Source organism: Lampris incognitus, chromosome 9 (genome assembly GCF_029633865.1).
Source record: "Lampris incognitus isolate fLamInc1 chromosome 9, fLamInc1.hap2, whole genome shotgun sequence".
NCBI lineage: Eukaryota > Metazoa > Chordata > Actinopteri > Lampriformes > Lampridae > Lampris > Lampris incognitus.
Genome location: NC_079219.1, coordinates 28,056,030 through 28,083,243, shown reverse-complemented (window position 1 = coordinate 28,083,243; position 27,214 = coordinate 28,056,030). Strand labels below are relative to the sequence as shown.

The 27,214-nt window shown below is 41.8% G+C and overlaps 1 protein-coding gene across 1 annotated transcript; it reads right to left on the bottom strand.

The window, feature by feature from the left end:
- On the bottom strand, nt 1-26,112 carry LOC130117687 (double-strand-break repair protein rad21 homolog A-like). Its single transcript, XM_056285839.1, has 14 exons — nt 26,006-26,112; nt 20,910-21,099; nt 20,168-20,297; nt 18,045-18,144; nt 17,420-17,526; nt 14,403-14,600; nt 13,805-13,930; nt 13,416-13,541; nt 11,875-12,098; nt 10,899-11,052; nt 6,645-6,790; nt 2,605-2,784; nt 2,181-2,264; nt 1-1,722 (listed from the first exon to the last, which is right to left on the bottom strand). The coding sequence occupies exons 2-14, from the start codon at nt 21,051-21,053 to the stop codon at nt 1,531-1,533; spliced, it is 1,911 nt and encodes a 636-aa protein (XP_056141814.1). The 5' UTR covers nt 21,054-21,099; nt 26,006-26,112; the 3' UTR covers nt 1-1,530.
- Between the last annotated feature and the right edge of the window lie 1,102 nt (nt 26,113-27,214).

Below are 27,214 nucleotides of genomic sequence, written 5' to 3'. Positions count from 1 at the left end.
TTAAATCAATGCATGGATGATCAAGTTCTTAAAACACTTTTATTTCAAATCTTTACAGATTTATCACAACTGGAAGTTACCCAAAGACTAGAAAGGTGGGATACTGCTGAACTTAACTGTAACAAGTACATTACCTAGGTACATAATGCAAAAAGGCAAATAAGCATAAACATAAGAGGTACAAACAAAAAGGTCATGAACATGAACTGCCATAATTATACACTTGAAGCTTGATATTGATAAAAGTTAATAATTATCTACATTTTCGACAAATTGGCTTATTTTAGTGATAGATCATTAAAACCCAACCACAAGTGCATTGAGGGAGTTTGGAGAGCTTACACTTAGTCTTTTGTGGTAAAAACAGTACCTTTCTGCAACAAGTAGGCCAACAGTGTGACAATGAAAAGGATTTTGCATCTGTCTTGACGCATGTTCAATAATCCAGGTAAGAAACTCAAAGGTTGCATTAGGTCATCTGGATACGTTTATTGACAGATACATTTCAACTCAACTAAGAAACATCTTCAGTCTTAACTGACTGCAGATATCCCCACCCCTTATAAACAATACAGTACACGTGGTCATTGAAATTCGGTCATTATTCAACTGTATTGTGCTGTACAAACGTATCCAGATGAACCGATTCAACCTTTGATTTCTACATTGCTGATTTGCCATGATTTAGGAAGGAACAGCGTGTCGGTACACAATCCATTCTCCAAACCACTTATCCTGCCCAGGGTCGCGGGGATGCTGGAGCCAATCCCAACAGTGATTGGGCGGTAGGCGGGGAGACACCCTGGACAGGCCGCCAGGCCATCACAGGGCCGACACACACACACACGCGCGCACACACGCGCGCACACACGCACTTTGGACTGTCAGAAGAAACCGGAGTACCTGCAGGAAACCCAGGCAGACAAGGGGAGAACGTACAAACGCCACACAGGACGACCCCCAAGGTTGGACTACCCCGGGGCTCGAACCCAGGACCTTCTTGCTGTGAGGTGACCGTGCTAACCACTGCACTACCGTGCCGCCCTCAGTACACAATTATTTAGGCAAATTTATTTAATGAGCAGATATTGGAAACTTAGGCCCTGTGATGGCCTGGCAGCCTGTCCAGGGTGTCTCCCCGCCTGCCGCCCAATGACTGCTGGGATAAGCAGTTTGGATAATGGATGGACAAATTTTGGAAATTTAACTGAAGGAACAGAGGAAACAGTATATTTATTTATGTGATGACGAGAAGCCAAAAAAGGGAGTCTAAAAAAGTTTGCTTTATAAATATTCCAGACAGATATTCTTCACTCCATTTGAAGAAGCCAGATGAATACTGCTTGATTCTTTTGTAGTAGTACAGTAAAATCCTTTTTAAAAATTCATCCGCCCCTATCCCCGCCCCCCTCCCAAAAAAAATAAACAAAACTCAGGCCAACAAGAGCACACAAAATATAAGAAAAAACAGTTCTGTAATAAAAAAGGTATTTCAGTTACAAGCCAAGTGTTTGTTCTTCCAATGTCTATCTAAACAAGGTGGAATCTTGGTCCAGCTGTGGCAATGATATCGCTGTAGGGCTCAGACTGGGTGACCTCGATGGCTTGTTGCTTCTTGAGAACAAGGAAACTGTAGAACTTGGCAGCCGCCTGCTTTCTGTTGTTGTTTCGGCACAGGTCAAGCAGGCTGACTGAGTCTGCTCCAGTCTTGGCCATGACACGCTGAAAAGACAAGACAAAAAAGGGACAATAATTATCAAAATAACATCAAAACTCATTATCAAAATAGAGTTAATCAGTAGCAGACATTGGTCCTCTGACTTTGGTAAAGGCATTCTCTGCACCAGTGATCTCCACCTGCTATTTGCAGGTATTAATTCTAACCAAACACTAAAGAAGCTAACACACAAGTCAGTTCCTCCTCTTCTGTGAAGGTGCACCAACCTGTAAAATTCAACTGCCATCATGTTTTGTTATAATAAAAATCTGAATCCGCACACTATGATGGCAATGACAGGTCTAACCTACAGTTGAGCAAAAACAGTTGGCTCATCACTACCAAAATTATATTTTAGCTGTAAAACCTCTAAGACATTGTATTACAAAGTATCCCTATTAAGCCCCAAAAATATCTCCTTTAAAAAAATAAAACACGATCAAATATTTGAGTATGTGTGTACCTGGAGACCATGGAGCATCTGCTGGGTTCTCTTGTTCCATCTCTTCTCCTCTTGGTCTTGATCTCCTCCCTGACCCTCTTCTTCCTGCAGAAAAAAAAAAGATGCACCCATTAGGATATACTTACATGATAATAAAAAAAAAGGAACAAAGCTCCCTAAAGGACTTATTTGATTTGCCTCATATAACTACTTTTGACAGTTTTGTTGCATTTTATCTGTTTTTTTTCTTCCCTTTTTTAGCTTGTTGGCTTTGAATATACTTTTTCAGTAAAAAATAAATGGCGTTGTAAGAGTGCACAATCACTAAATATCTCCACAGTCATGGATGGGACCTCAAGAAAAAACATGAAAGAGCATTTTAGACAAAATTGTGGACAGTTTTTGTTCACACAAAAAAGGGGAAAAAAGGGGGTGCCCTCCATACCTCCTCTTCATCGCTCTCATCCTTTTTGTCCTTGCCCTTCTCACCCAGCAAGTCAAGCTCAGGGACAAGCTGGGTAAGGTTGATGCTGTTCTCTTCTGGGGGCAGATCTACCTGAGATATGTCTAACCTCTGGGACAGCACTGAGTGGTCAGGTGCCTGCTGCTGCTCCAAGGGAGCCATCTGTAAGACCAACAGAAACAGAAACATACCCACATCAAAGCCAGGTTAGAAGAGACAGCAATCCACAAAAGAGGGGTGGGATGATATAGGATTTTATCATGGATCACGATAAAAAACACTCATGAAAAACTGATTGCGGTGAATTGCCATTATCAAGATAATTTTAAATTAGGGTTAATCAAGGTTTTCTTTTTTCCACATTAAGAGCTTTTGGTTTTGGAGATAGTTTTGTGTCACTGCTGGGTTTGTTGTTTAGGGAAGCTTTCTGTTTGGTGAAAGTTGAGTGGTGGGTTGAGCTGTCCAGTACAGGTTCAGAGAGGCATTAGACAGGGATGTCCTACCTCTGGACATCTATACTCTTTAGCTATTGAGCCTCTTCTGAATAGATTAAGATCCAGGCTATCGGGACTTATGCTACCAAGTTTGTCGCAGTGCCCCTCGCTGGTGGTGTCAACTTATGCTGATGACAATCAGTTTGTTGGCTGATTGGTGACTGTCCTGTTGTTTTTTGCTGGTTGTTTTGCTGAGGAATGGTGTCCTCTGAGACGCCACTTCCGTCCATCTGTCGTGGTATCCGGATAATCCCGCCGGAGCCCAGAGTGACGAGTGTGATGGTGGAGGAGTTTTGGTAACTATTTGAGGTGGTGTGCATAAGGCTGACATGACACCGTCATAACTATGACATTACACCTGAAGGAGTCTTTATGAATGTTTATGACTGTTGTCATTAAGTCATTTTTAATGCAATGTTGACATTGATCGCGATGTCGGTTTGACCTACAGATGTGCAAAATATATCAAATCGAGTGGCTCGGCCCCATTCGGGTTGCTACAACAAAGATATCTCAAACAATGTCAACTTTGATGGTCGGTGTGTGGTGTGTCTATGAAATCTTGTCATGTGAGAAACCTTGGCCCAATAAATCGAACTTGTCAGCCATATTTACAACACAGAGCTACCACATTAGTATTATGTAATACACTTATATGTAATACACTGAATCTGCGCAGGTGTACAGCAGCAGAGGGTACAATGAAAGTCCATCTAATAAAGGCCATCATGCAAACGCAATGACTGACAATAGCGTCACGCCACGACCGAAGCTGCCGCAAGCAATCAAACTGAGAGGGTGAAGTCCCAGAAAGGGCTGAAAACTTGATTTACACAATGTCGAAACCAGCGGATTCCGAGATGACATCCCAAACTGGGACGAGGCATTTCATCAGTGGGTGGTAGAAGGTTTTTATAGGTAACTATGGAGCAAAGAACAGAATTGTTCAAAAGGGAACTTAAGTGGGGATTGAATACACCTGTATGCCCTCAAGGATGACTACAGACACAGGATGTACTCTGCCGAGGAGGCCAAACACTGATTGCATTGGTATCAGCAGCTAAAGAGCATGAGGTCAAGTTCATCTATGCCATCTCTCCTGCTCTTGACATTACCTCTTCCAACCCCAAAGAGGTGGCTGCCCTGAAAAGGAAACTTGATCAGGTAAGGGAGTTAGGCTGCAGTTCATTCTCTCTTCCGTTTGATGACATTGAGACAGATGCATCCGGCTGACAAACAGACCTTAAGCTCTTTTGCTTACGCTCAGGTGGCCATCAACAAGGAGGTGTGGCAACACCTGGGAGAGCCTGAGACCTTCCTCTTCTGTCCCACTAATTACTGTGCTGCATTCTGCACTTAACATTTCCCAGTCTTCCTACCTACACAATCTGGGGGTGAGACTGCTTCCAGGGAGAGATGTGCTGTAGATAGGTCCTAAGGTGGTGTCTCATCTTATCTCCGTTGAGTCCGTAAGTGTCCTTGGTCCTGAAGAGGGCACTAGTCATTTGGGACAATATTCACGCCAACAACTATGACCCCCAAAGGCTCGTCTTAGGACCTTATAAGGAACGTCCCACTGAACTGATGCCAAAGTTCAGAGGAGTTGTCACCAATCCCAACTGTGAGTTTTATCCAAACTTCATGGCCACCCACACATTGGCTACATGGTGTAAAGCCACAGCTGATGGAGGAGAGAGGGATGTGGAAATGAGTGATGAGGAGCAGGACCTCTTGTTACAGCCCCCAGAGAGGCCCAACACTTGCTCTCACTGACTGGCTACGGGACTTTCTCATATTAGACCAACCTGGAGGCCTTCGCCATCTTGATCATCATCATCAGCTTCGTCATCAAGATTGGCACAGCAGACGGTAGCCTCGGTTCTGCGCTCTCTTGTACTTTTTCTGTTTCTGTTTATCTGTTTAGTTTCCAGTGCCAATTCACAGATCACATACAGGAGGGAAGAACTTTTAAGTCTCCAACTGTCCACTAGACAAACTGAACAGACTTTTTTTTACTGACTTTAATGGATGAACTGCTACTTCTAAATGGAAAAAACTCTCGACTTTTCCCGATGTGCTGCCCTGTGCCTCACTGAAACCTGGCTTAGTGAGCATATAACAGACAGTGCACTTCATCTGTCACAGTTCCAACTCCTCATGGCAGTCCACGATACGGCGCTATCAATAAAAAAACGAGGTGGCGGCATATGCTTCTACATAAACGAAGGCTGGTTATATGGATGTCACAGTGTTGAAGAAAACATGAAGTCCTCACTTATAGCCCTCTATTCACCACAGGAATTTTCATCATTTATCAGTGTCTATAACCCACTGCAGTCGAGTGCATTAATATTTTGTTACATGCTTAATGGAAAATGCGCGTAAAGGTTTTAAATAAGAGAAAAATAATCAAATATCAGTAAGTACCTTTTATTTGTTGAGTATGCAATTCAAAATTTAAAAAGAAATAGGCCTTTCCATGTGGTCATTTTATACAAACTATTTACTCATTGAATTTACAGAAAATGTGCGATATCGTGATATGAATGACCTATATCGTGATATGAGATTTTGGTCATATCACACAGCCCTAGACTCGAGGTATGGGGAATACACCATTTTGCAGCTCGGGGGGGGGGGTACATCAAGGTTAACATAGGAGAAGGCAACAATCTAGACACAGGAGGAATGTCATCTTGTGTAAAATATCCCATTCGCAAAAATGTCCGAAAAAACTCCTTAAAGGTAAACGTAATCATTCAAAACAAAGTGGTTGGGAGCTGCTCCAGACAGACTGGATTTGCAGCTGAATTCTAAGTTTCTCCCTTCCCCAAAGTTAAAAGGGAAAACCTGAATGAAAGTTTTAATTTAATCCTTTAGAGATTTCCTTCTGCTATAGCATTGAAATCACGATTCTGAAATTCCATACTCATTTCCTTTTTTATTTTAAATTAAGCTTTCTCTGACCTTCCTGAACATCACAAGCAAAGAAAAAGAATGTGTAAGCTCTATCCAACGATGACAAGCAAGATGGAGAAAAAAAAAGCTTCCATTGGGGCGTCCCGAGTAGTGTAGCGGTCTATTCCATTACCTACCAACATGGGGATCTCCGATTCGAACCCCCGTGTTACCTCTGGCTTGGTCGGGCGTCCCTACAGACACAATTGGCCGTGTCTGCGGGTAGGAAGCCAGATGTGGGTGTGTGTCCTGGACGCTGCAGTGGCGTCTCCCCTGGTCGGTCGGGGCACCTGTTTTTTTGGGGGGTGGGGTGGGGGTGGCATGATCCTCCCACATGCTACGTCCCCCTGGCGAAATTCGTCACTGTCAGATCAAAAGAAGCGGCTGGCGACTCCCTCCACATGCATCAGAGGAGGCATGTGGTAGTCTGCAGCCCTCCCCGGATCGGCATAGAGGGAGTGGAGCAGAGACTGGGATGGCTCATAAGAGTGGAGTAATTGGCTGAGTACAATTAGGGAGAAAAAAAGGGGTAAAAATAAAATAAATAAATAAAGCTTCCATTATACTCACAGGCAAAGCAGTCTCTTTGTCAACAGCCTTGCGTTTGACACCACGAGGGGTGGAGGGAGGAGGCATAGCAGTCTCATCCAGGGTTGTTCTGCTGCCCTCTATGGCTGAGGCTCCCAGAATACTGGGCTCCTCCATGATAGTTTGGTCTAAGAGGAGGAAACAAGAGGCAAAACATGTTTGAGATATTTTCTTCTTGTAAAGGATAAAATAGACATGGATAATATCCTATGTTAAATTAAAACAAACACAGATAATAAAAAAAAAAAACAATTCCATTAAATCTACTATGCGACACAGGTGTAGTTTGTCTGGGAACTTCAGAATCAGAAACACTATTTGTCACTTCATTTCATGCACTTGCGGTCCCCTAGCCAACAGCAGTGCCACACAAAGACAAAAAAAAAAAAAAAACATCCAAAAACTACAAGAACACATATATCCAAACTAACACATATACATCTTTAAAAAAAAAAATCACTGTCCAGGAGAACGAACACCAGCCAGGATGACTATTGGAACTGCCGGTCTGCATGGGTTAACAGTTAGCTTAGCCTTCCCCACTTCCGCATTCTGTCAGACCGCCCTTGGTGTTTCCTCTTCGGACCCAGCTCCAGTCAGGGCTGTGGTCCTTGGGCCCACAGGATAAAGCAAACCAAGCTCCCTCAGCCGATCCAACGCTAGCGCTCCCAGCCAGACACCTTCAACACACCGCCCCACACTCCACACGACGACACTAAAAACAGAGTCAAGGCTAGGTGAGGCCGCCACCAGACAGCCCTCGGTGTTACCGGAACTGCCGGTCTGCATGGGCTAGCAGTTAGCTTAGCCTGCCCCGCTTCCGCATCCTATCAGACTGCCTTCGGTGTTACCTCTTCGGGCACAGCTTCAGGCAGGGCCACGGTCCCACACGACGCAGCAGACCAAGCTCTCCCAGCCATCAAACTAAGACAAACGTAGACGCGTACGTGACAAAGACACTGCATGGATGGCACTGGGTGAGGCCGCCACAAACCTGAATTTGCGCTGCCATCTTCCCACACAGGTAGGTACTGGTTGAGGCCACTGCAAACATTATTTGCGCCGCCATCTTAACACTAAACTTTACTCTGGTGCAGTTACACAGTTGTAGATTTTTTAAAGTGATCATTATGCATCAACAAAAATGAGATGTACATATAATGGGAGTTGTCAAAGCCAAGCAATATGAAAACATCATTAGGACCTTTTCCACGACCACCTGTACGATAGTGTGCCTTGACAATTTACTGCAATTTTGGACTAAGGAAGTGTTTCTGTTTTCAGTAACAGTTATCAACTGTGTATGGGTACTTGAATTCAGTATCACCTCAAGATGTGCTACAAAATGCAAGTTCTCTGTCCCATGAGATTGGATGATGACAGACTGGTTGAAAATGAAACTCATGATCAATGTCACAGATCATCCAGCATCTTTAAAAAGTAAGCACTTGTCACTACATACTCATTAAAAAAAAAAAAAAAAGGAAAAACAAGTGCAACATGACAGTGATGATGGGGTGGAGGGGCTGAAACTGGTGGTGCTGATCCAGAAGTCCTCATCCCAGCCACTCCCAAGTCTACCCAGAGAGTTTAGTTGGCTAATACACAGGAGTCAGCTGTCTACTTGCCTTAGATCTTATTGGAGTAATGCACTGGACCTACATGTATGGTCCACAACACATTGATCATGGCAACACACTGGGAGGTGGCGAGTATTGGGCCAGATGTCCTACTTGTCAAAAGGAATGCAAAGTGGTGCGGTGGATTTATTATTTTTTAATAATAAAAAATTAGCCAATTTCCCCTCGGGGACGAATAAACTATTCTGATTCTCTCGCTTCCTGGTGTAGTGATCGCTGCGGGTCCATCAGGATCTTAGCATATGGCCGCTCCTACACAAATGTGTCTGCAGCAGCACCTTCTCATGGTACCTCCTGTTTTCACAAAGTCTGTTGCGGGGGCGACTGGGTTCCCGGCGGTATGTATAACCGGGTGGGTTGATTGGACTTGTTAGCCTTGGTTGGCAGCCAATCTAGGAGGAGGACAACTTTGATTTCAAACCCGGGTAGATGAAGCTCGTTAGCCTGTCGGGCAGTTCATCTAGGAGAAGGCAAACTCTGATTTAAAACCTCCGCTGCCTTGCGGGTATACTCGTCTATGGGAAAGACATCGGGAAGAAACCCTGAGGAAAAATCTGCACCTGTCGCCATTGCCAGTCGTCTCGCTAGTCTTGCCACTGGTAGTACGTGGTCTCGGACGAGAGAGTGGGGTTGATAGTGTGCAACTCTTCCTCACTTTAATCATTGCGCAAGTCATCAGTCTTCCATCACAGGATGACTAGATGGTCCTCGTCGCTGCGACGGACGAATAACAACAACAACAACACATTGATCTCAGCGTCTTTGATGTCCCCGTATTAAGTCGGCAAATTCGGCTTGGTCGACTGTGATGTACCCCACAACAAAAAGCATAGATTTCTTCCCTCAAAGCAGCCATGTGAGGTTTGTTCTTTTGTTGAATATATCATGATGACAATGAATTCAAACATCCTAGGCCCATAACATATTTTCATATCCAATAAAAAGGTTTAGTTCCCTTTAAATTATTTTCAACATATTCCTCAGAAAGCAACATGCTTTTCAACTGACTTTTGAACAAGTAATGTAAGCAGCAACCACATCATGAGCAACTGACGCGATCCAAGCACTCATTGCTACTTTGGTGGAGGAGGTATGTAACTCAACAGGTTAATTTTACAATTTAAAAGCATATAAAAAGGCTCAGAAAAATAAGCAAGATGTACATCACAATGCCATCAGCCAGCAAATTGCAGCAGAGCCAGGCATCTTTATTAAGCCACAACTTTGTTGCAGCCCATGGTTGAGCCCAAGGAAAATACTCCTTCTCTGGGACAAACTGATAATTTACCTGTGAATTTATGATATGCTACGGAAGATGTTCCGGGGGGAATCATCACATTTAGAATCATTATCTCAGCATGGCTGGCTCAGGGATTGAAACACTTGCAACACTCATATGGAAAAAGGCCTAACAGGTTGACAAGAGCAATGTTAACCATGTCTTACTAATGGATCTTTAGCGAAAGTTCAGTCAGAAGACTTATCTTTTGCAAGTATAGGCCTATGGTTATATTTCTTATTACATCCTGCCATTTTCAGCTCTCATGCAAGATCACTCATATTTTCCCTTCCTGTCATTGTCTGGGGCTATTAATTGTGCAATCAGCTGTTCACATCTCCAGTTCTCATCTACCCAATAGCACAGCGGCACACCTGCAACATTAGCCCATCATCTTGCTGTTGTCTTTTTAGATGTTACTCTCTCTCTGCCTTTAGTACGTTTCTGCTGCTGTTATGCGCACCTCTCCATCTCCCCATTGCCACCTAGTCCTTGCAAATTCATCAGTTGCATCTATTCATCAGCCTCATCAATCTCAGCAGAAGTCATCAGCCACCACCACCAGTGTCTGGGCTCCATAGGGATATTTATTATGCTGCTGCTCAGGGCTGATGCCCCTCAATTAAAAATCTCCCCGTTGAGTCTAAGCACCAAAGACTTTCTTGACATGTATTCAATTCCGCTAAATTATCTGTTATAATAAACAATTACCTTTCCCAGACAGCAAAAATGAAACTGGGCCAGATCTGGGCCGGCTGTATCTCAGCAACTGGCGCAGATGCGGCTCCACGCCAGTTGCTGTGATACAAAAATGGGTTTCGACTGACCACACTCTGGCCAGAGGCGGGGGGCGGTCTAGGAGCAGATGTGATTGCTATAATGATCTGCTGGAATTGCGGATCTGCCGGACTGTGTAGATTCGGCCCAGTGTCAGGTGCTATGAGGGTTACTTCATTCACTGTGTATCTCCTGAATGAATTGACATTGCATTGGAATACAGCCTCTTTACATAGGGCTGAACTTTATATGCTCTCAAACCCCCTACCATCACCATGACGTTGTTAGGTTGAGGCCTATTTCTACAAAGACCTCACACTAACAGATACTAATTTTACTTAACACCAGCAGAAATACAGGAGGTACTAGCCACAATCAATCAACTTTTAAGTTTTCCTCACACAGGTGCCAGATTTCCCAGATCCTATCATGCTACAAGCAAACTCAAACAGCTTATAATTTTTCAAAGGACTAAATTCTATTCAATTCAAACACAGGACATGTGACATTACGATATGACCTCCTCAATGACTTTCTTACCAATAACATCTCTGTGCTGACCCATGACCTCCTCACGGGGTACCTCAGGGTTCTCCAGCTCTTTGAGGAACTCATCCAGACTGTCTGCTTCTCCTCCCTTCCTCCTCTTCCTCAATTCATCTGGCACCAAAGGCGTCAGGCAGCGTGTGAACATCTGAACAGGCGGATAAGAATTTAAATAAAAGGTTAAATTAAAATCCTTGCCAAGTCAGCAAATACAATAAAAATGTTAAATAATCAGTAGATACTTAATGACAAAAGTTTGCTATATTATTCATGAGTAATTTTTAAAAAAAATATTTATTTCTGATTTTTCTCCCAATTTAGTGGCCAATCGATCCCTATTTTAATTCAAACACCCACCCTCGTACTGCATGCGTTCACCAACTGCATCTCACCGGCCGGCAGTCTCGAAGGAGACCGCCTCCCCACTTTTGTGACAAGGCAACTCCAGGCCGAACCACTGTTTTTTCCGACACACCAGAGACGCATTCACGTGACGAACACAAGCCGACTCCGCCCTCCTCCCGAAGACAGCGTTTGCCAATGATTGCTGCTTCATCGAGTCCGGCCATAGTCGGATCTGACGAGACCGGGGCGCGAACCCCAGTCCCCAGTGGGCAACTGCATCGACACAAAGCCGATGCTTAGACCGCTACACCACTGCGGACCATTCATGAGTAATTTTGTCATCAAGTTTGGGAGTTTGAAGTAGGAGGACTGGGAAAGCAGAGACAAATCTGATACAAGAACAGATTTTCAGTGAAGGATAAAATGTTTTCAGTTTTCTTTCTCTCCCCTCCCTTGAACAGATTGGGACTAACTTAAAACAAAATTTCTGCAGATTTTTGCACCATTCGACAAGTGGCAATTTCTTGAGGAATTGAATTTGAGGTGACAAGTGACAGCTTTCGTATGCACTTTAAGAAGCTGCTTGTACATATGCAACCACACACACAGGCCTTTTCTTTCTCACTTTGAGTAGCCTTGCATTCCAGAGGGGCTGCGCAGGGAGAGAGAAGAGCTTTTCTACTCCTCCAGTCTCCTTCCACATCATTAGCTTCTTGGTGGGAGGGGCCAGGTCCAGGGTGGTAACAATGTCAGAGTAGTCCGACAGCTGTGCCCGGATGGTCTTACTGTCCAACTCCTTCACACTGTCCACGATCAGCTTCCTCTTACGCTTTGCCTTGGTCTCTTTCACTGTTGACAAGCAGAGTAAGCACTTGATCATCAATTTTCACCGATGTGTAAACAAGGAAGATGTGCAAGTGTACATACCAATCAAAACAATATCAATAAACTGTAAAGATAAATTAAATAATCTTTGCACTTGTAAGTAGTAAATAATTTTACAGCACAGTGTTACGGGGTCAGGTCAACATGTGAAGACTGGGAATAATAGGAATTGAAATTGAAATATTGCAAACAGAAATTAATTTCTTTTGCCCCCCCCCCCCCAATTGCATTTGGCCAATTACCCTGCTCTTACAAGCTGTCCCAGTTGCTGCTCCCTCTCTGCCAATCCGGGGAGGGCTGCAGACTACCACATGCCTCCTCCGATACATGTGGAGTCGCCAGCTGCTTCTTTTCACCTGACAGTGGTGACAGTGAGGAGTTTCACCAGGGGGACGTAGCACATGGGAGGATCACGCTATTTCCCTCCAGTTCGCCCCCCGAACAGGCACCCCGACCAGAGGAGGTGCTAGTGCAGCGACCAGGACACATACCCACATCCGGCTTCCCACCTGCAGACATGGCCAATTGTGTCTGTAGGGACGCACAACCAAGCCGGAGCTAACACAGGGGTTCGAAATGGCGATCCCGTGTTGGTAGGTAACCGAATAGATTGCTATGCCACCTGGACGCCCTGAAAAAAATTAATTTAAGACTGTTCTGTCTTGGTCAAGTCTTCAAAAATGACCTAAGATTAATTCAATAATTTTACAGTCACTGTAGACAAGAAACTTGTGTTTAGAACAAGGCTCTAAATGTGCTGAGATATTGAACAAAAAACTCCAATGAGATTACTGTAAACAAAAACCCAACAATATGGTGCTTTGTTTATTACATAAAGCTGAAATGGTATCAAAGTACTGACCAACATACAAGAAAAAAAAATCATTCTAATGCATATGGTGGCGCAGCAATTAAAAAAGTACTACTAAAGCTACATTAACTTGTTGAGAAGGTAGCTTATAATCATAATGCTGCATGAAGCCATAGGAAGCTCCTGGGGTTTCCCAAGACACCTTACACATCAGCATTTTGGCAAATACAGTTATTACTTCAGTTACTGGATTTTCTTTTACAATGTCAATCAAATACAACTAGAGATAACCATAATTCTTTATCTTAATTGGGTAACATGATCTACATATGAAAACAAATGTAAAAATCACATTTGAAATGGTAATCATAGGGTTTGTTAATAAAACATTTCAGCCCTTGAAAAACAAAAATAAGGCACATTCTGAAGGCGGCCTATCATTTCTTTTAAAACATGGCAAAGGGTCTCACCAGTGATATCAATGGGTTCCAAGGCGAAAGCTTCCTCCTCATTATGAACCAGGGTAGTCTGCTCTGTCTGGTCAGCCATAGCTGGCAGAGGCTCTGCTGGGCCTGAATCTGGGCTATCCGGACCCGCTGAAGACACACATACATAAGATGTAAAAATTTGAGATAGGAAATGGGGGGGGGGACATTTTAACAGATTAATAGCATATGCAAATATATATAAACAAGCAGCAGTACAGTCCCACATAGTTTCCGGTGAATTGATAAAAAGAAAAAGAAAAAAGGGGGGTGCGCAGGGAAACCTGAGAAAACATGAGTCTTGCGTTAGAAGAGAATTAAACCCCCAATCATATTTTAATATAATAACAAATAACAGGCCCTGCTCTGCTTACGTGACTGCAGGTTGTCAAAGTCATCCTCATCCTCTCCGGGTTCGCGAGGCATCATGACACTCTCTGTGATGGCTGGAGGGTCATCAAAGATGCCACCACCATCCTCGTTACTTAGCAGCTTATCCACTGGAGCCACACAGGGAAGAAAGGCTTGATAAGACAAGTATCCTTTGGGTTCACTTTGAAAGAGTCATCATTGTACAAGACATGTACTGGAATGACCAACATAGTCTCCCCTACCGAACTGACAGTGTAACTAAACTACTTGATGTTCTGCAGCACAAACTAAATACACTTGAGGTTCTTAAACTTTCCAGCCCTAGAGTAAAATTAAAAGTAAATCTATTCTCAACATGAGACCCAAGTTCATTAGCTACCTTTCCATAAGAGTGCCCATTGGTAACAGGACCATTATTCATAGTGGACAAGATTGGCAATACGAAATCAAAAATCGAAAGGAACTAGGTTCAGACATATCTGAGAAAGGGTCAAAATGCTGAAATTCAAGTTACTTTAGCAACACAACATAGCACTAGAAACAGGGCTGCAAAATTAGAAATCCACAGGAAAGAAAATCCCTTATGACCCAGAGTCTCACCAAGCATTCCCCCATCACTGTTGCCCATCGTGTTGTCTCCAAAGTCATCATATTCCATGTGGTTAGACTTGTCTGGTAGGTGAGCTGGGCCGGGCTCAGCCTCTAGTAGAAGGTTAGTAGCTGTGGCACTGTGCATGATGTCCTCTTCAAATGCACTAGCATCACGCATCATTTCACGGTCATCCATCCCAAAGTCAGCTGGAAGGTATACCAAAATGGCATTATCAAACATGAAGCACTAAACGGTAACTGCTGCTTTGAACAAATATTTAAACAACATTTTTGAGAAAATACTGCTGTGCAAAAGCTGATGACAGACATCCTCTGATGCCGATATCATGTGGGTCTCTATATAAGTGGAAAAGCAATAGCAAATTAAAATATTTAGGTATGAACTAGAACAGGAATTTGATTTGATATCTGGATGAATGAGTTATTAGGCACTTGAAGAAACTGTACAGAAATTAACAAAGATGTTCACTCATTTTGTCATCAGATGGGTTCTTTTACCCAAGAGCAAATGGAGAAGTAAATTCATTATGATTAGGCAATCCCAAACCCTGCCCTGTCTGAATTCACTTGCATGTTGAGAGCATTAATGTGTGAACGCCATCTGAAAACAGTCTTACATAGAGTTCATATATTTTCCAATAATGGTTTTCAGTTACTTTTAACAGACTTCTCCATAACATAATTATGTAGAGTTGCCACTGAAAAGGTTTTGTTTAAACACTATATGATGTTAAAGTCAGTCTATATTCCAAATACTATATAGGAGCCACTCTATTCAACTTTTGCAAGCCATCAAGGTTTCTGCCAGTGTATTGCAAGCCCAGTGGCCCACTGGGTCTAACTTGACACCCCCCACCCCGCCGCCCAAGGCATTGAGGATTTTTTTTATTTTATGTATGCATTTTTAAGATGTTTTTCAGCTACACTTACAGTGGGGTGGCTCAGTTGGAAAGATATAATGGTTTGAAAGCTCAACAGTGACATCTGTTAGTGAAAACATGAACGCATTATAGGAAAAAAGTGTTCTTTACCCTCATTGTGACGTTCAATACTTTACGCTTCCGACTATCACAAGCCAATGTTACCTAGCAACCTTAACTAGCCAGCCAAGTAGTCAGTAACGCATATACTTCATTTATGACATTTAGGGATGATGTCAAAGAGGAAAGTTAAAAGCCGTAAAACCTTACAGAGTTTTTTTTCCAGATGGTCAATTACTGTAGGTGATTGTGATGAGGAAGAACAGGGCTCCAGGCTTAACTTTTTTCACCACTGTCAGAGAACCATTCCAAAAAATAATCTGAACCATCCCAAAGCTACTATAAACCATCCCAAATTCTAAATATTGTCTTTTTACTTTGTTATTGCCATCTATGGTGGTTATTTGCATAAAACTCACTATTCGATTAGGAAATAAAACGATTGCGTTTAAATAATTGCTTTGATTAAACAAGTTCTTGAAATTAGTAGTTAAAGGTTATAATTCCCTCTCTAATATCTATTTTATATTGTTGTGAAAACAGCAACAAATTTCTCCTTTAAACAGCTGTTTATTCAAGTTTCTTGCCTAAAGCCAGAACATTTAAACACACCATAAGGTACAGAAAACAGCTTCTTTCAACATCTGAGAGTGAACTTAACCCTGTGTGTGCGTGTGGTGTGTAGGTGAGTGGGTGGGGACAACCAGCTGCACACTGCACTTCTGCTCTGCTATGCTCACATTTTAGAAAATGTAATTAATATTTTCCTCATTAATGATGCATTATTTCACCACCTGTGACTCATTGGCTATTAATCAAAGCACTTGGCTAAAGTTAGCTAGCTAGCAGCGAGCAGTTTGTGCCGAGTAGCCAGCCAGTGATAGTGACGACAGTAATAGCATGAGAAGATGCGCTCCATTGTAATCAGTGCTTGGTTCAGTTTGTCATTTGCTAAGCAATAGTTTTAAATAAATAAAAAGTTATATTTAAAATCCCTTTTGTCCCGGTGGCGTCCTGAGGAAGATCTTTGTTCTTTCATCTCTGGGACGCCGTTGTCTCGAGCCCTGGAAAGAGACTGCCAACATCCACGTCTCCGCTGAGTCAACATTATTTCAATTTAATTATTTTTGTTGTTGTTGTTGAAAACAGCATTCCAAGACTGTACATTATCAGATTCTTTATAAGACTCTGCTATAGTTGTTGATTTTTAAAAATGTGTGTTGAATAAATGGCTTATTTATAACATCCATTATCCAAATCGCTTATCCCAATTGGGGTCGCGGGTTGCTGGAGCCTATCCCAGCAGTCATTGGGCTAAATGGATAACGTATTACGTAGTCATATTTTCAAATCTCCAGTCAGCTTTTATCACTGACTTAATGTAGGGCCCTATAGAATCTGTGTTAAAGCATTTTTAAACACTCAATTTCACGATTCTGTCCTTGATTGTTATCACAGAAACTATAGGGCCCTACCTTAATGATCCCATCAGTCTGTCGCTGGCCTGGGTCAGGCCTCTGTCATCAAAGATACTTGCTACTGAGCGTAAAAACTTTTCTGGGGGAAACCCTGGGGCATATTATGTAATCTCCTATTTGAAGCAACTGATTGTTGAAACTGCAGTTACAAGCTAGCTAGCTAATTGAAGCTAGCCAGTGGAGGCACATGTAAGCATACTGAGATAAAACTGTTACATGCACACATACAATGGAAATTCTAAAGCCCCCCTGCAGTAAATCCACCCACTGACACTTGTTTTTTAATTGGTCAGTCAATCTGTCAGAGGTGATGCTGATTTAATCAGCTTTCCATATCTGAAAATTTTACTAAATTATAATTTCCCATAACCTTTGCAGGGTCAATTTGTATTCTCAGACATTCTGACTTTTCCAGGTGTTTCCATGACCGTATAAACTCTGTCTGAAAAAACAGATGTTGCTTACATCCTCTCTCATGTAAATCAAGTTGTTGTTCTGTGTTTTTGAGTATATGGGGGCACATGTGATTTTGAGTACTGCATCCTACCGAAGTCATTGTCCTGCATGAGGCTGAGGTTGCCCACATCTTCCCTCATGGTGATCTCTTCTACTCTGCTCTGGTTCAGAGTGAACTGTTGGGCCACGTCTATGTCACTGTAGGGGAGCACAAACACACAGTGTAGTGGGTAGAGTTAGGCAATATATCAAGAGAATATGATATTGTGAGATGAGACAAGATATTGTAAAGGACTTTGGTTATCGTAATGTAACTTTCGTTGTTATTCACACATTTTAAAGGTTGCATTACAGAAAAGTGATCTTATACTGTTTCAGTAGAGTGAAATTAACAACGAATGCCTCTACCTGATTGGTCATCATATAAACATTACTGATAATTTTTCAGAATTTTCCAATGTGTAAATGTCTTATGAAATCATAATCATCCCCAAAATATTGTTGCAATTATCAAGAGGTATTCAGTCAAAAATAGTGATATGATTTTGTCAGCAACATCCAATGATAGCATGGTGCTTCTGCCCAAACAGTGGCAAGAACCCTGTTAACTGCTTATTTCCAAGAAAAATTTCAGCAACATGTTTAACATTCGATACAAAAAAAAAGAAGGAAAAAGGAGCGTGCGAAAGTAAATGACAACAGTTAAGCAAGCTTACTCCAGATCAGGCAGTGGCTGGTCAAAGTCATGGAACTCTTCAGGTAGGGTGATGGCATTGTAGGCTGCCTCTCTGTTCTCCTCTGGCAGATCTACCACACCTAAAAAACATCAGTAGGACTGTTATGATATGTGTTTTAGGCTTTGCAATATACAGCTTTAAAGGAGACAGTGGTATCTCAATAGCACACTGGAAAGATCAGAAAACTAAACCAACTTCAACATAGTGTATTGGTTGAGACCATTTATTCAAGAGCCACAAGAAACCTTGTAGTCACAGAATAAAATTTACCTATTCCTCACTTCTGTCAGCTTTAATAACATCATTTGAAAACTTATACAGATTATCTACAACTCATTTGTGGTTTTTGTCAACTACAGTGAGCTATCTTAAAAAAATAATAAATAAAAACCCTCAACTTACCATCTCCAAATGTAAGTATCAGTCGTAATCCATTCCAAAATTGTGACCAATGAAGCCTACCTGTTGCTAGATAAAATATTCATTCCTGAAAGTATACACCTATGAACCAAAACATTATGACCACTCACGGGTGAACCGAATAATGTTGATCATCTCCAAACAAGGGTACTTGTCAACGTCTGGCTAGATTAGATGGTAAGCGAACAATCAATTCTTGTAGTCAACACGTTGGATGCAGGAGAAATGGGCAGCAGTAAAGACCTGAACGACTTTGACAATGGCAAAACTGTTATGGCTAGACCACTTGGAATGAGCATCTCTGAAACAGCAAGGTTTGTGGGGTGCTCTCGGTCAGCAGTGGCGAGTACCTACTGACAGTGGTCAGAGAAAGAACAAACCACAAACTGGCGGAAAGCTGTTGGTTGCCCAAGGCTCATCAATGCGCGAGGGCAACGAAGGCTATCCTGTCTGGTCTAAACCGACAGAAGGTCTACTGTGGCACAAGTCATAGAATTTTTTTTAATAATGATCACGGAAGGAATGTGTCACAACACACTGCATCGCACCCTGCTGCATATGAGGCTGCATATGAGGCTGCGTACCCACAGACCAGTCAGAGTGCCCATGATGACCCCTGTCCGTTGTTGAAAGCGCCTACAATGGGCACATGTGCGTCGGAACTGGACCTTGGAACAGTGGAAGAAGGTCGCCTGGTCCAATGTCTTTTAGATCATGTGGACGGCTGTGTATGTGTGCACCGTTTACCTGGAGAAGCGATGGCACCAGGATGCACTGTGCAAGATGCAATGTTCTGCTGGGAACCTTGGGTCCAGCCATTCATGTGCACGTCAGTTTGACATGTGCCACCTACCTAAACATTGTTGCAGACCAGGTACACCCCTTCGTGGCAATGGTATTCCTGATGCAACGGCCTCTTTCAGCAGGATAATCCACCTTCTCACACTGCACATATTGTTCGGTACTGGTCTGAGGAACATCATGAAATGTTGCCCTGGCCTCCAAATTCTACAGATCTCAATCAGATTGAGCATCTGTGGGATGTACTGGTCCAACTAGTCCGATTCATGCCGGCTCCACCTTGCAACTTACAGCACTTGAAGGATCCGCTACTAATGTTTGGGTGCCAGATACCACGGGACACCTTTAGGGGTCTTGTAGAGTCCATGCCTCAGCAGTTTGGTGCCATTTTGGCCGCACACACCGGACAAACACCATATTAGGCAGATGGCCATGATCTTTTGGCTCATCAGTGTATATTTTATATTTATGATGTATTCAAAATTGTAGTATTTCCATTATTAAAAATAATCACCATTACTGACAACTTCATAAAAAAAATTTGCAGAAAATGAAATGATCAAGGGCTGCTAAGTGGTGAGGTCTGAGCGCATGTGAAGGGCCTGTTGGCTAACCAAGTGATTCGAATTAGAATGTTGATTCCTACATCACTGTAGTGACCATGGGAGGGCGAGAGGGAGGGGGTGTTTGCCCACTCTTATTCAATGAAAGAAAAAATAAAGTTCTTGCTGATGAACAGGCAACGATTAGATCAAATCAAGGCAAACATGTAAATTGGACTTCTTGCTTTGTCACTGTACTATGAGGTCTGCGTATTTCAAATGGCAATGTTTTGCTCAGATTACCTCATGCATATTGACTAATCATGCATTTCACTTTACCTGGCCTGAAGGCCATCTTGATCTTGATGAATGCCTCATTACAATCAGCCAGCAGATATTTGGCCTTCCTGTGGTAGATTCTGACCACTCCCAGTAGAAGGTGACCAGATGTCCGTAACGCCATCTTCACCTGAGGGAGGTGAAAGAGCAGAGACAAGGGAATGGATATCAAGCATCAAAGTAATTTCACATTTACCAGCAATACACTAACATACTGTATTAATCATGTTAAAATCTTTAACTAGAGCAAAATATAGTGTGGCAATAAAGTTGGTTGCACAAGTCTGAAAATTATTAAACTCCATAATTTTACAATATTCCTTGTAGCACACTCATTTAATCTGTTTTGTCAATCCTCTTCCCTACCGAGTTATATAAAGGTGGTTAGGCTATAAAATGGCTGTGCCAAAGCTTTGAAAGGAACCAAAAACACAAAACTGAATTAAGTTACCAAACTCTAAGATAACAATGAAAAAGGGCAAGTTTTTACTAATCCAGCACAGAGAAATAACTCTATTTGGAATTTGTTTCAGCTCATTAACCCAATTTACTGCTCTTTCAATAAAAATGTTCTGAAAAAAAAAAACACAAAACAATTCTATCCTAACAAATTGAGAATTGCAAAGGAAAAAAAGGTGGTCAGCAGGGTTGTGACAACAGGTCATGACCAAAAATTAAACCCACAATGCTGGGTCCATAATGTCAATCCCCCTGCATGCAGAGATTTCCTTTAACATTTTACCTTGGGCGAAATGATGCTCTCCACACTGCTCTCCAGGTTGCATTCAAAGACATGGGCCTTGGTCAGCTTTTTGTCCCAGTGAGCCGCTAGCCAAATTTTGGCCAGCGGCCCACGCTTGCTCAGGACAAAGTGGGCGTAAAACATTGCCCTGGCTCTCCTTTCTCACACACTCACACTGGGAGAAGTTCACCTGGAGAGAAAGGATTTATTGGTCTGTAATTAACCTTGAGTGAGGTTAGAAACAATTGCCAGATGCATAGCATGCAATAAAAGAGGGTCAGTATACCAATGTCAGGCAGCAAAGATGTGTCCAGTACAAGATGGTGAAATTTTGAGGAGAATCAGTGTCATTTTGTCAAAACCTTTTATTGGCTCAAGTGGCAAGTTTCGTGGCACCTGGGCGTTCAATACCCCACTAACAACACATTTTCACACAAAGTGGAAAAATATGTAGGGTTGGGTATCGTTTGGATTTTAACGATTCAGATTCAGATTCATTGAGGGGCGGGGTCAAAACAGGTCACATGCTTATTTCACAGATTTTTTTTCTTTCATAAAAAAAAACCTTTCCACTAGTCATATTTACAATTGACTTAATATAGTTTATGGAACCTGTAAATTAATTTCATACAGTTTAATTTGGCTGCTGCTATTAAATGATATATCTCAATAGGGGTGGGATGATACTGGATTGAATTCCGAATCGTTCGATATGGTCTTCACGGTTTGATACGCTCCTCCCCATTTCGCGAGATTGTGTGTTATTAAACTAGAACGACCGGGATTTCACCCCTACCTAAAACAACCATGGGCGGTCAAAATGACCACTGGTTTTTAAACTCTATATTCTGTCAACATAAATACCCAATTGAGATATTAATGCATTGCATATGCTAGTATGTATTAAGAAACGACTGACACCAAAATTAACATTTTAACAACTATAATACTATTTTTAAACAATATAAACTTCAGAAAGACATGATCGAACTTGAATAGCAAAATCGAAAAAGTGAAAATATTACCTAAAAAAACAAAACAGAAAACACAGTTAATCTAACAAATGTAACAAGGCCTATAAAATGTGAAATGTAAAAAAAGAAAAAAGAAAATAAATATTGAAAGTCCCAAACAACGACCAGAACTTAAAAACTACTAGAACGACCAAACTCTATAGTCTGTCAAGATAAATACCCAATTGAGATATTAATGCATTAAATATGTTAGTGTGTCTGTTAAGAAACGACTTGCCACCAATATTAACATTTTAACAACTTTAATACTATTTTTCAAGCAATTTAAAATCGCTACCGTCAAACACCTGTAAATACTGCAATGCCTCGGTGGTAGTCATGGTGCGTCTGAAACGGTGTCTGTAACCAGACATGTTGGCAATAATCAAAATTAAGACTTTTCCTGCACTGGAGAACGCTAGTTTTATTTCTAGGTCAGAGCAATGAACTTTGCGAAGGAAATGATGTGACCAACACACGTCATAAATAGTGACACGACACGCATGATCACGCGCAAATTACAAATGGACATTTTGACCACTCATGGTTGTTTTAGGTAGATCTTAACCTAACTTTTTTTGTGCAATTGATCTAAAACTCATTTTAATGCAAATATATGCAATTTTAGGAGCATTCAGGGAACGACAGGTCTGTAGCCCCCCCACAAAGTTATTAAACTTTGAAAATCCAAAATGGTCAAAATGACCGCCTTGGTCCAAGGCGGTCATTTTGACCGTTTTGGATTTGGGCGAATGTGCTTCATGCTTTGGCGACACTACGTAGCCCATTTTGTAGTGGCCCTGGCGACAATGCAAAAATAAAACACCATAAATACAAATATTAAGTCTTCCCAAATCATTGTAACATCACAGGGATATACAATAAATATAGCTAGCCTATTAGACAGGCCACTTCAACAAATTCGTTTATGGGTGTGGAACCTTTGACTGTTGGCACAATTGATGGATGCGCATTCAAGTATTGCACTAGCTAAATAGTCAACAAAAATCGGCAAACGAAGGTGAAAACCTTAAGCTGCAACTTGAGGGTGCACCACTGTCTTACACGTCAGCTGTTTGGGGCATTATGGATTTAGTTTTACATTGGATAAAGACGGGAAAAAACAAGTGGATAGAAGGGAGACTGTGTTCAAGCATTGCTCGACACAGGCAGGAGCACGACGAACATGTTTGACCATTTACGCCGGCATCATCCTTCAGTGTCATTAACGTCAGGCTAAGCAGCAAAAAAAGAAAGAAGACGCAGCAACTTATTAATGTTGCTTTGAAACAGCCGTTGCCTGCCAATTCAGACACAGCAAAATCAATCACTAATGCATTAGAACAGTACATAGCCAAGGACATGCAGCCACTTACAATAGTGGAAGATTCTGGATTTAAATGCATAATTAAAATACTGGAGCCCCACTACACTTTACCATCAAGGTGCCACATCACATGCAAAATCATTCCCGACCTGTATGACAAAACAGGGCATATAATTTTTAACGAGTTAATTGAATAATGCCAAAATGTTGGGCCTTATTCTTAAATGAAAAATAGAGAACTGCAATGGTGTTTTGTCACTTGCTTACCAAGGCATCCACTGTATCATATGGAATCAAAATTGTGAGCCCTGAATCGTGAGACGTTATCGAACTGTGAGATTTGTGAATCGTAAAACCCATATGATTCAATGATAATCAGTTCATTCTCTTTTCATTTACTGTACTGTAACATTGAAACCCGCTGAAATGAGAAAACAACATCAGTCTAAAAACCAATTAATTTAGTTTGGGGAGCTGCAGCCCATGTGGGTGTTGACAGAGGAGTAGGATGGAACATCTCTGCAAACTTCTATCTACAAAAAATACATTTCAGTATTTGCACAAATTTGACACACGGTTTTTAGTAATTTGATCAAGTATAGCTAGTTTGCTGTCTCCATGTTAAGATAAGACAAATATTTAATTTTCACTTTCCCCGATTGCGACAAGGTGCTGGCTGAGGGTTTACCAAGGAGGACGAGGCATGCGAGGGAGACCGGCACAACATGTCAAACACGGTACACTTGCTGCTGGTGAAAGTGTTTTGTCATGTTAGTAGTGCATCTTCCCATGCATGAAATAATTTTGGCACAGGTTTTGCACTCTGCCGACCTGTCATTTATTCGAACAAAATGAAGCCACGTTTCTGAGCACTTGCTGCGGTCCATGATGGCGCACGGCTGTACCCGGACTTGTGTGCTCACTACTCTTATCGCTCCACCCACAAAACAAAAAAATATTGCTTTGTGTAGCGTTTACAGTCCAGAAAGAGCACCAGTATGTAGCTTAGCAGACAGGAAGACTCGCATGCATTCAACTCGCATGACTATGGGTGCAGCGGCACCGATGGATAGCCAGATCCTGGTACCGAAACTAGCACGAGTGAAATTTTCTACAGAACCGATAAGCAGAACAAAATTAAAAATTCTTAATGATTCCATTGGAATCAGTTTTTGGAACCAGTTCCAACTTAGAACCAGTTCTTGGTGCCCAACCCTAAAAATAAGTAAATAATGTGAAAATCTGCAGCCATAACACCATCCATCCATCCATGCATTATCCAAACCACTTATCCCCAATTGGGGTCGCAGGATGCTGGAGCCCATCCCAGCAGCCATCGGGCGGCAGCCGGGGAGACACCCCAGACAGGCCGCCAGTCTATCACAGAGCCATAACACCATGTTTCCTAAATAAATCACATTTTCAAAAGAAGTAGGCCATTTTTAAACGTGTTGCAAATATCTTACACATAATTAATATCCTATTCAAAAATGGCATTGATAGAATTTCCCCTCGGGGATGAATAAAGTATTCTGATTCTGAAGTAATGATGCATGTGCGGCCCCAAAGAAAGTCAAACTAGCAATGTTAAGTAAAAGTTTTAGAGATGGACAGCGTGATTTAAAGTGTGACAAGCTTGTATTAGGGTAAGCAGGGTCTCAGGACAGGATGCTGTGTTGCTGTAAATCCCCTTGAGGCAAATTTGTAATTTGTAATATCGGGCTATACGAATAAAATTGACTTGACTTAACCAGGTCAAATAGGTGAAGACAGCAAGCATGTTGCGCAAACATGCTTTCAGATGTTACAATACAGCGCTTCTTTACATTGATTCATTGATGTAACGCAAGTTCTGACGGAGGAAAAAAAAAGTTGTACGCCTTTTTCACTTCACTTGTAAGAAACCCCGAAAGAAGTTAGTTAAGAGTTAGATACTCGTTTCTGTAATTCATCAACAGATTTGAGGGTCAGATCCCGGTCGAAAAGAGGCGCTTATTTTGTTTCATTGACTGAATGACCGTGGTTTTGAACCCCCCCCCCCCAGGTACTTTGTCGAAGTGGGTAGCTCAAATAATATTGCTTTCAATCAGACCGATACTAATAAACATTTTAAAATGTTTAACAGAAGCACATGAGCGGGACGCGACGCTTACGCCACAACATGTTATGATGCAGTCTTCATTCAAGTTCCGCCTATTTCCCGACAAGCAACGAAACATTTAAGACCTACATCTTCAACCAACCCCCCCACCCACCACCCAAAAAAGCGTCATTGGTGTGCTGTTTCCATGCATATCACTACAAGAGATTAATTCTGCGGAATTAAATGAGAAACTATCACTTGTACGTCGGTTTAGTTTTTTGGCGCATTTTACTTTATAGCGACATGAGTGAATCAAACCCAGCAATTAGTCGCCGCCATCAGAATCCACGGCTACAAGTGAGAAACTTAACTCATTCAGCAGAGGGTCCGTAGGAGGGAAAATAGCAAATTAATTAAATTCTAGTCTTCATTTGTGGAGAGGGGTATAAAATGCAACAAGGCCTCGTATTAACACTTAAAATAAAGGAACGAGGCGCTCGTCAGGACATGTTCGTACTTTTTCCCTGACGGACGCTACTGTACCGTTAGCTGGTGGCTAATGGCTTCTGGCAGTTTGAAGGCCGCGATAAGGCAAAACCAACGTTGCACGCCTTTTTTACCTAACAAAATCTATATATCAATAAGTAAATAATTCCACTGCACGTGGACTTACCGACGGTACCCCCCTTTAGAAAGAAATATCAATAGTTATGTAATTTCTCCCAGCGAATTCTCCCCTGTTGTACTCATTAAAACAGCCAAGATGGCGCCAGTTGCCTTCCTCCCGCTCAGTGGCGTCCTTTTAAATCAGCAGGATGTTTACAGTCAAAAATGGCGAAGGCGGAGTTTTCCCAGCCCGCTTTGAATTTGAAGTCAGGAATGGGGGGCGACATGGCCCGGTTCTCCATGGAAACATCCATACTACACGAAGCCGGGCATGCTGCGTCCGATATGATATCTCGGAAAAACTATTATTGTTGTTAAATTATTATAATGGAACGCAAACATAGTACAAACATTACGCAGTCCAACAAGAAGTACAAACGACTTATTATCAAGAGATATCGGGATGACGAAGAGTTGTTAACTGTTTAAGTTTTATTTATCTCTAAACGTTTCTTATTACATGTTCTTCATTTTTCTTTCTGACACCGAGTTGATATTTGGATTGTACGCAGCATTGAGATCTGTTTGTTCTTGGTACATGACATTAGGATGTGTTTTTCTTTTTTATTTCTCTCATGTTTTGATGTTGGTTTGTTTTTCCCTCTGTTTTTTTCTTTCTCTTATTGTTCACAACAGTCGAGTTTGTATTGTGCAGCACAGCATTGAGTTTGAACTATTCCGTACAGTGGGAATTGACTGAAACGTATAGTAGCTGAATTAACGTAAGAGTAGGTGAAAAGGGGTAGAAAAAAACAAGTACAGACTTCCTCCTACTTCATTTCGAACAGGTAACAAATAATCTGATGCATACGGAGATTTGTTCACCGAGTTCGATGTGTGGATTTGTTGATCACTTCAGAGTATTGGCAATGGGTTATCTATATTTTATAATCCTGTTTATTTACATGTTCGAAATAAATCGTCATCATCCTTCAGGATTTCATTGGATCGTGCAAAACATTTTATGATATTATTGGTTGGAATGTTGTTAGCCCGCCCACTCGGACTTGGCGATATAATCACATAAACTTCGTTGTTTAAGACGACGTTTAGGTAAATCAATAATTTTGCAGGCCATAAAAAGTGGTGGTTGGACTAATAATAGAATCGGAATCAACTTTATTGGCCAAGTGCGCTTATGCATACAAGGAATTTGACTCCGGTTGAATAGCAGCTTCCAGTACTTACAGTTAAGGTCAAAATTATTAGCCCCCAA

Coding starts and splice junctions, on each gene's coding strand:
- LOC130117687 (XM_056285839.1), bottom strand. CDS start 21,053: ATGTTTTACGCCCACTTTGTCCTGAGCAAGCGTGGGCCGCTGGCCAAA. Junction 18,145..20,167: donor CAAGATGGCCTTCAGGCCAG/GTAAAGTGAAAT, acceptor GATGTTTTTTAG/GTGTGGTAGATCTGCCAGAG. Junction 2,265..2,604: donor ATGAGAGCGATGAAGAGGAG/GTATGGAGGGCA, acceptor TTTTTTCTGCAG/GAAGAAGAGGGTCAGGGAGG.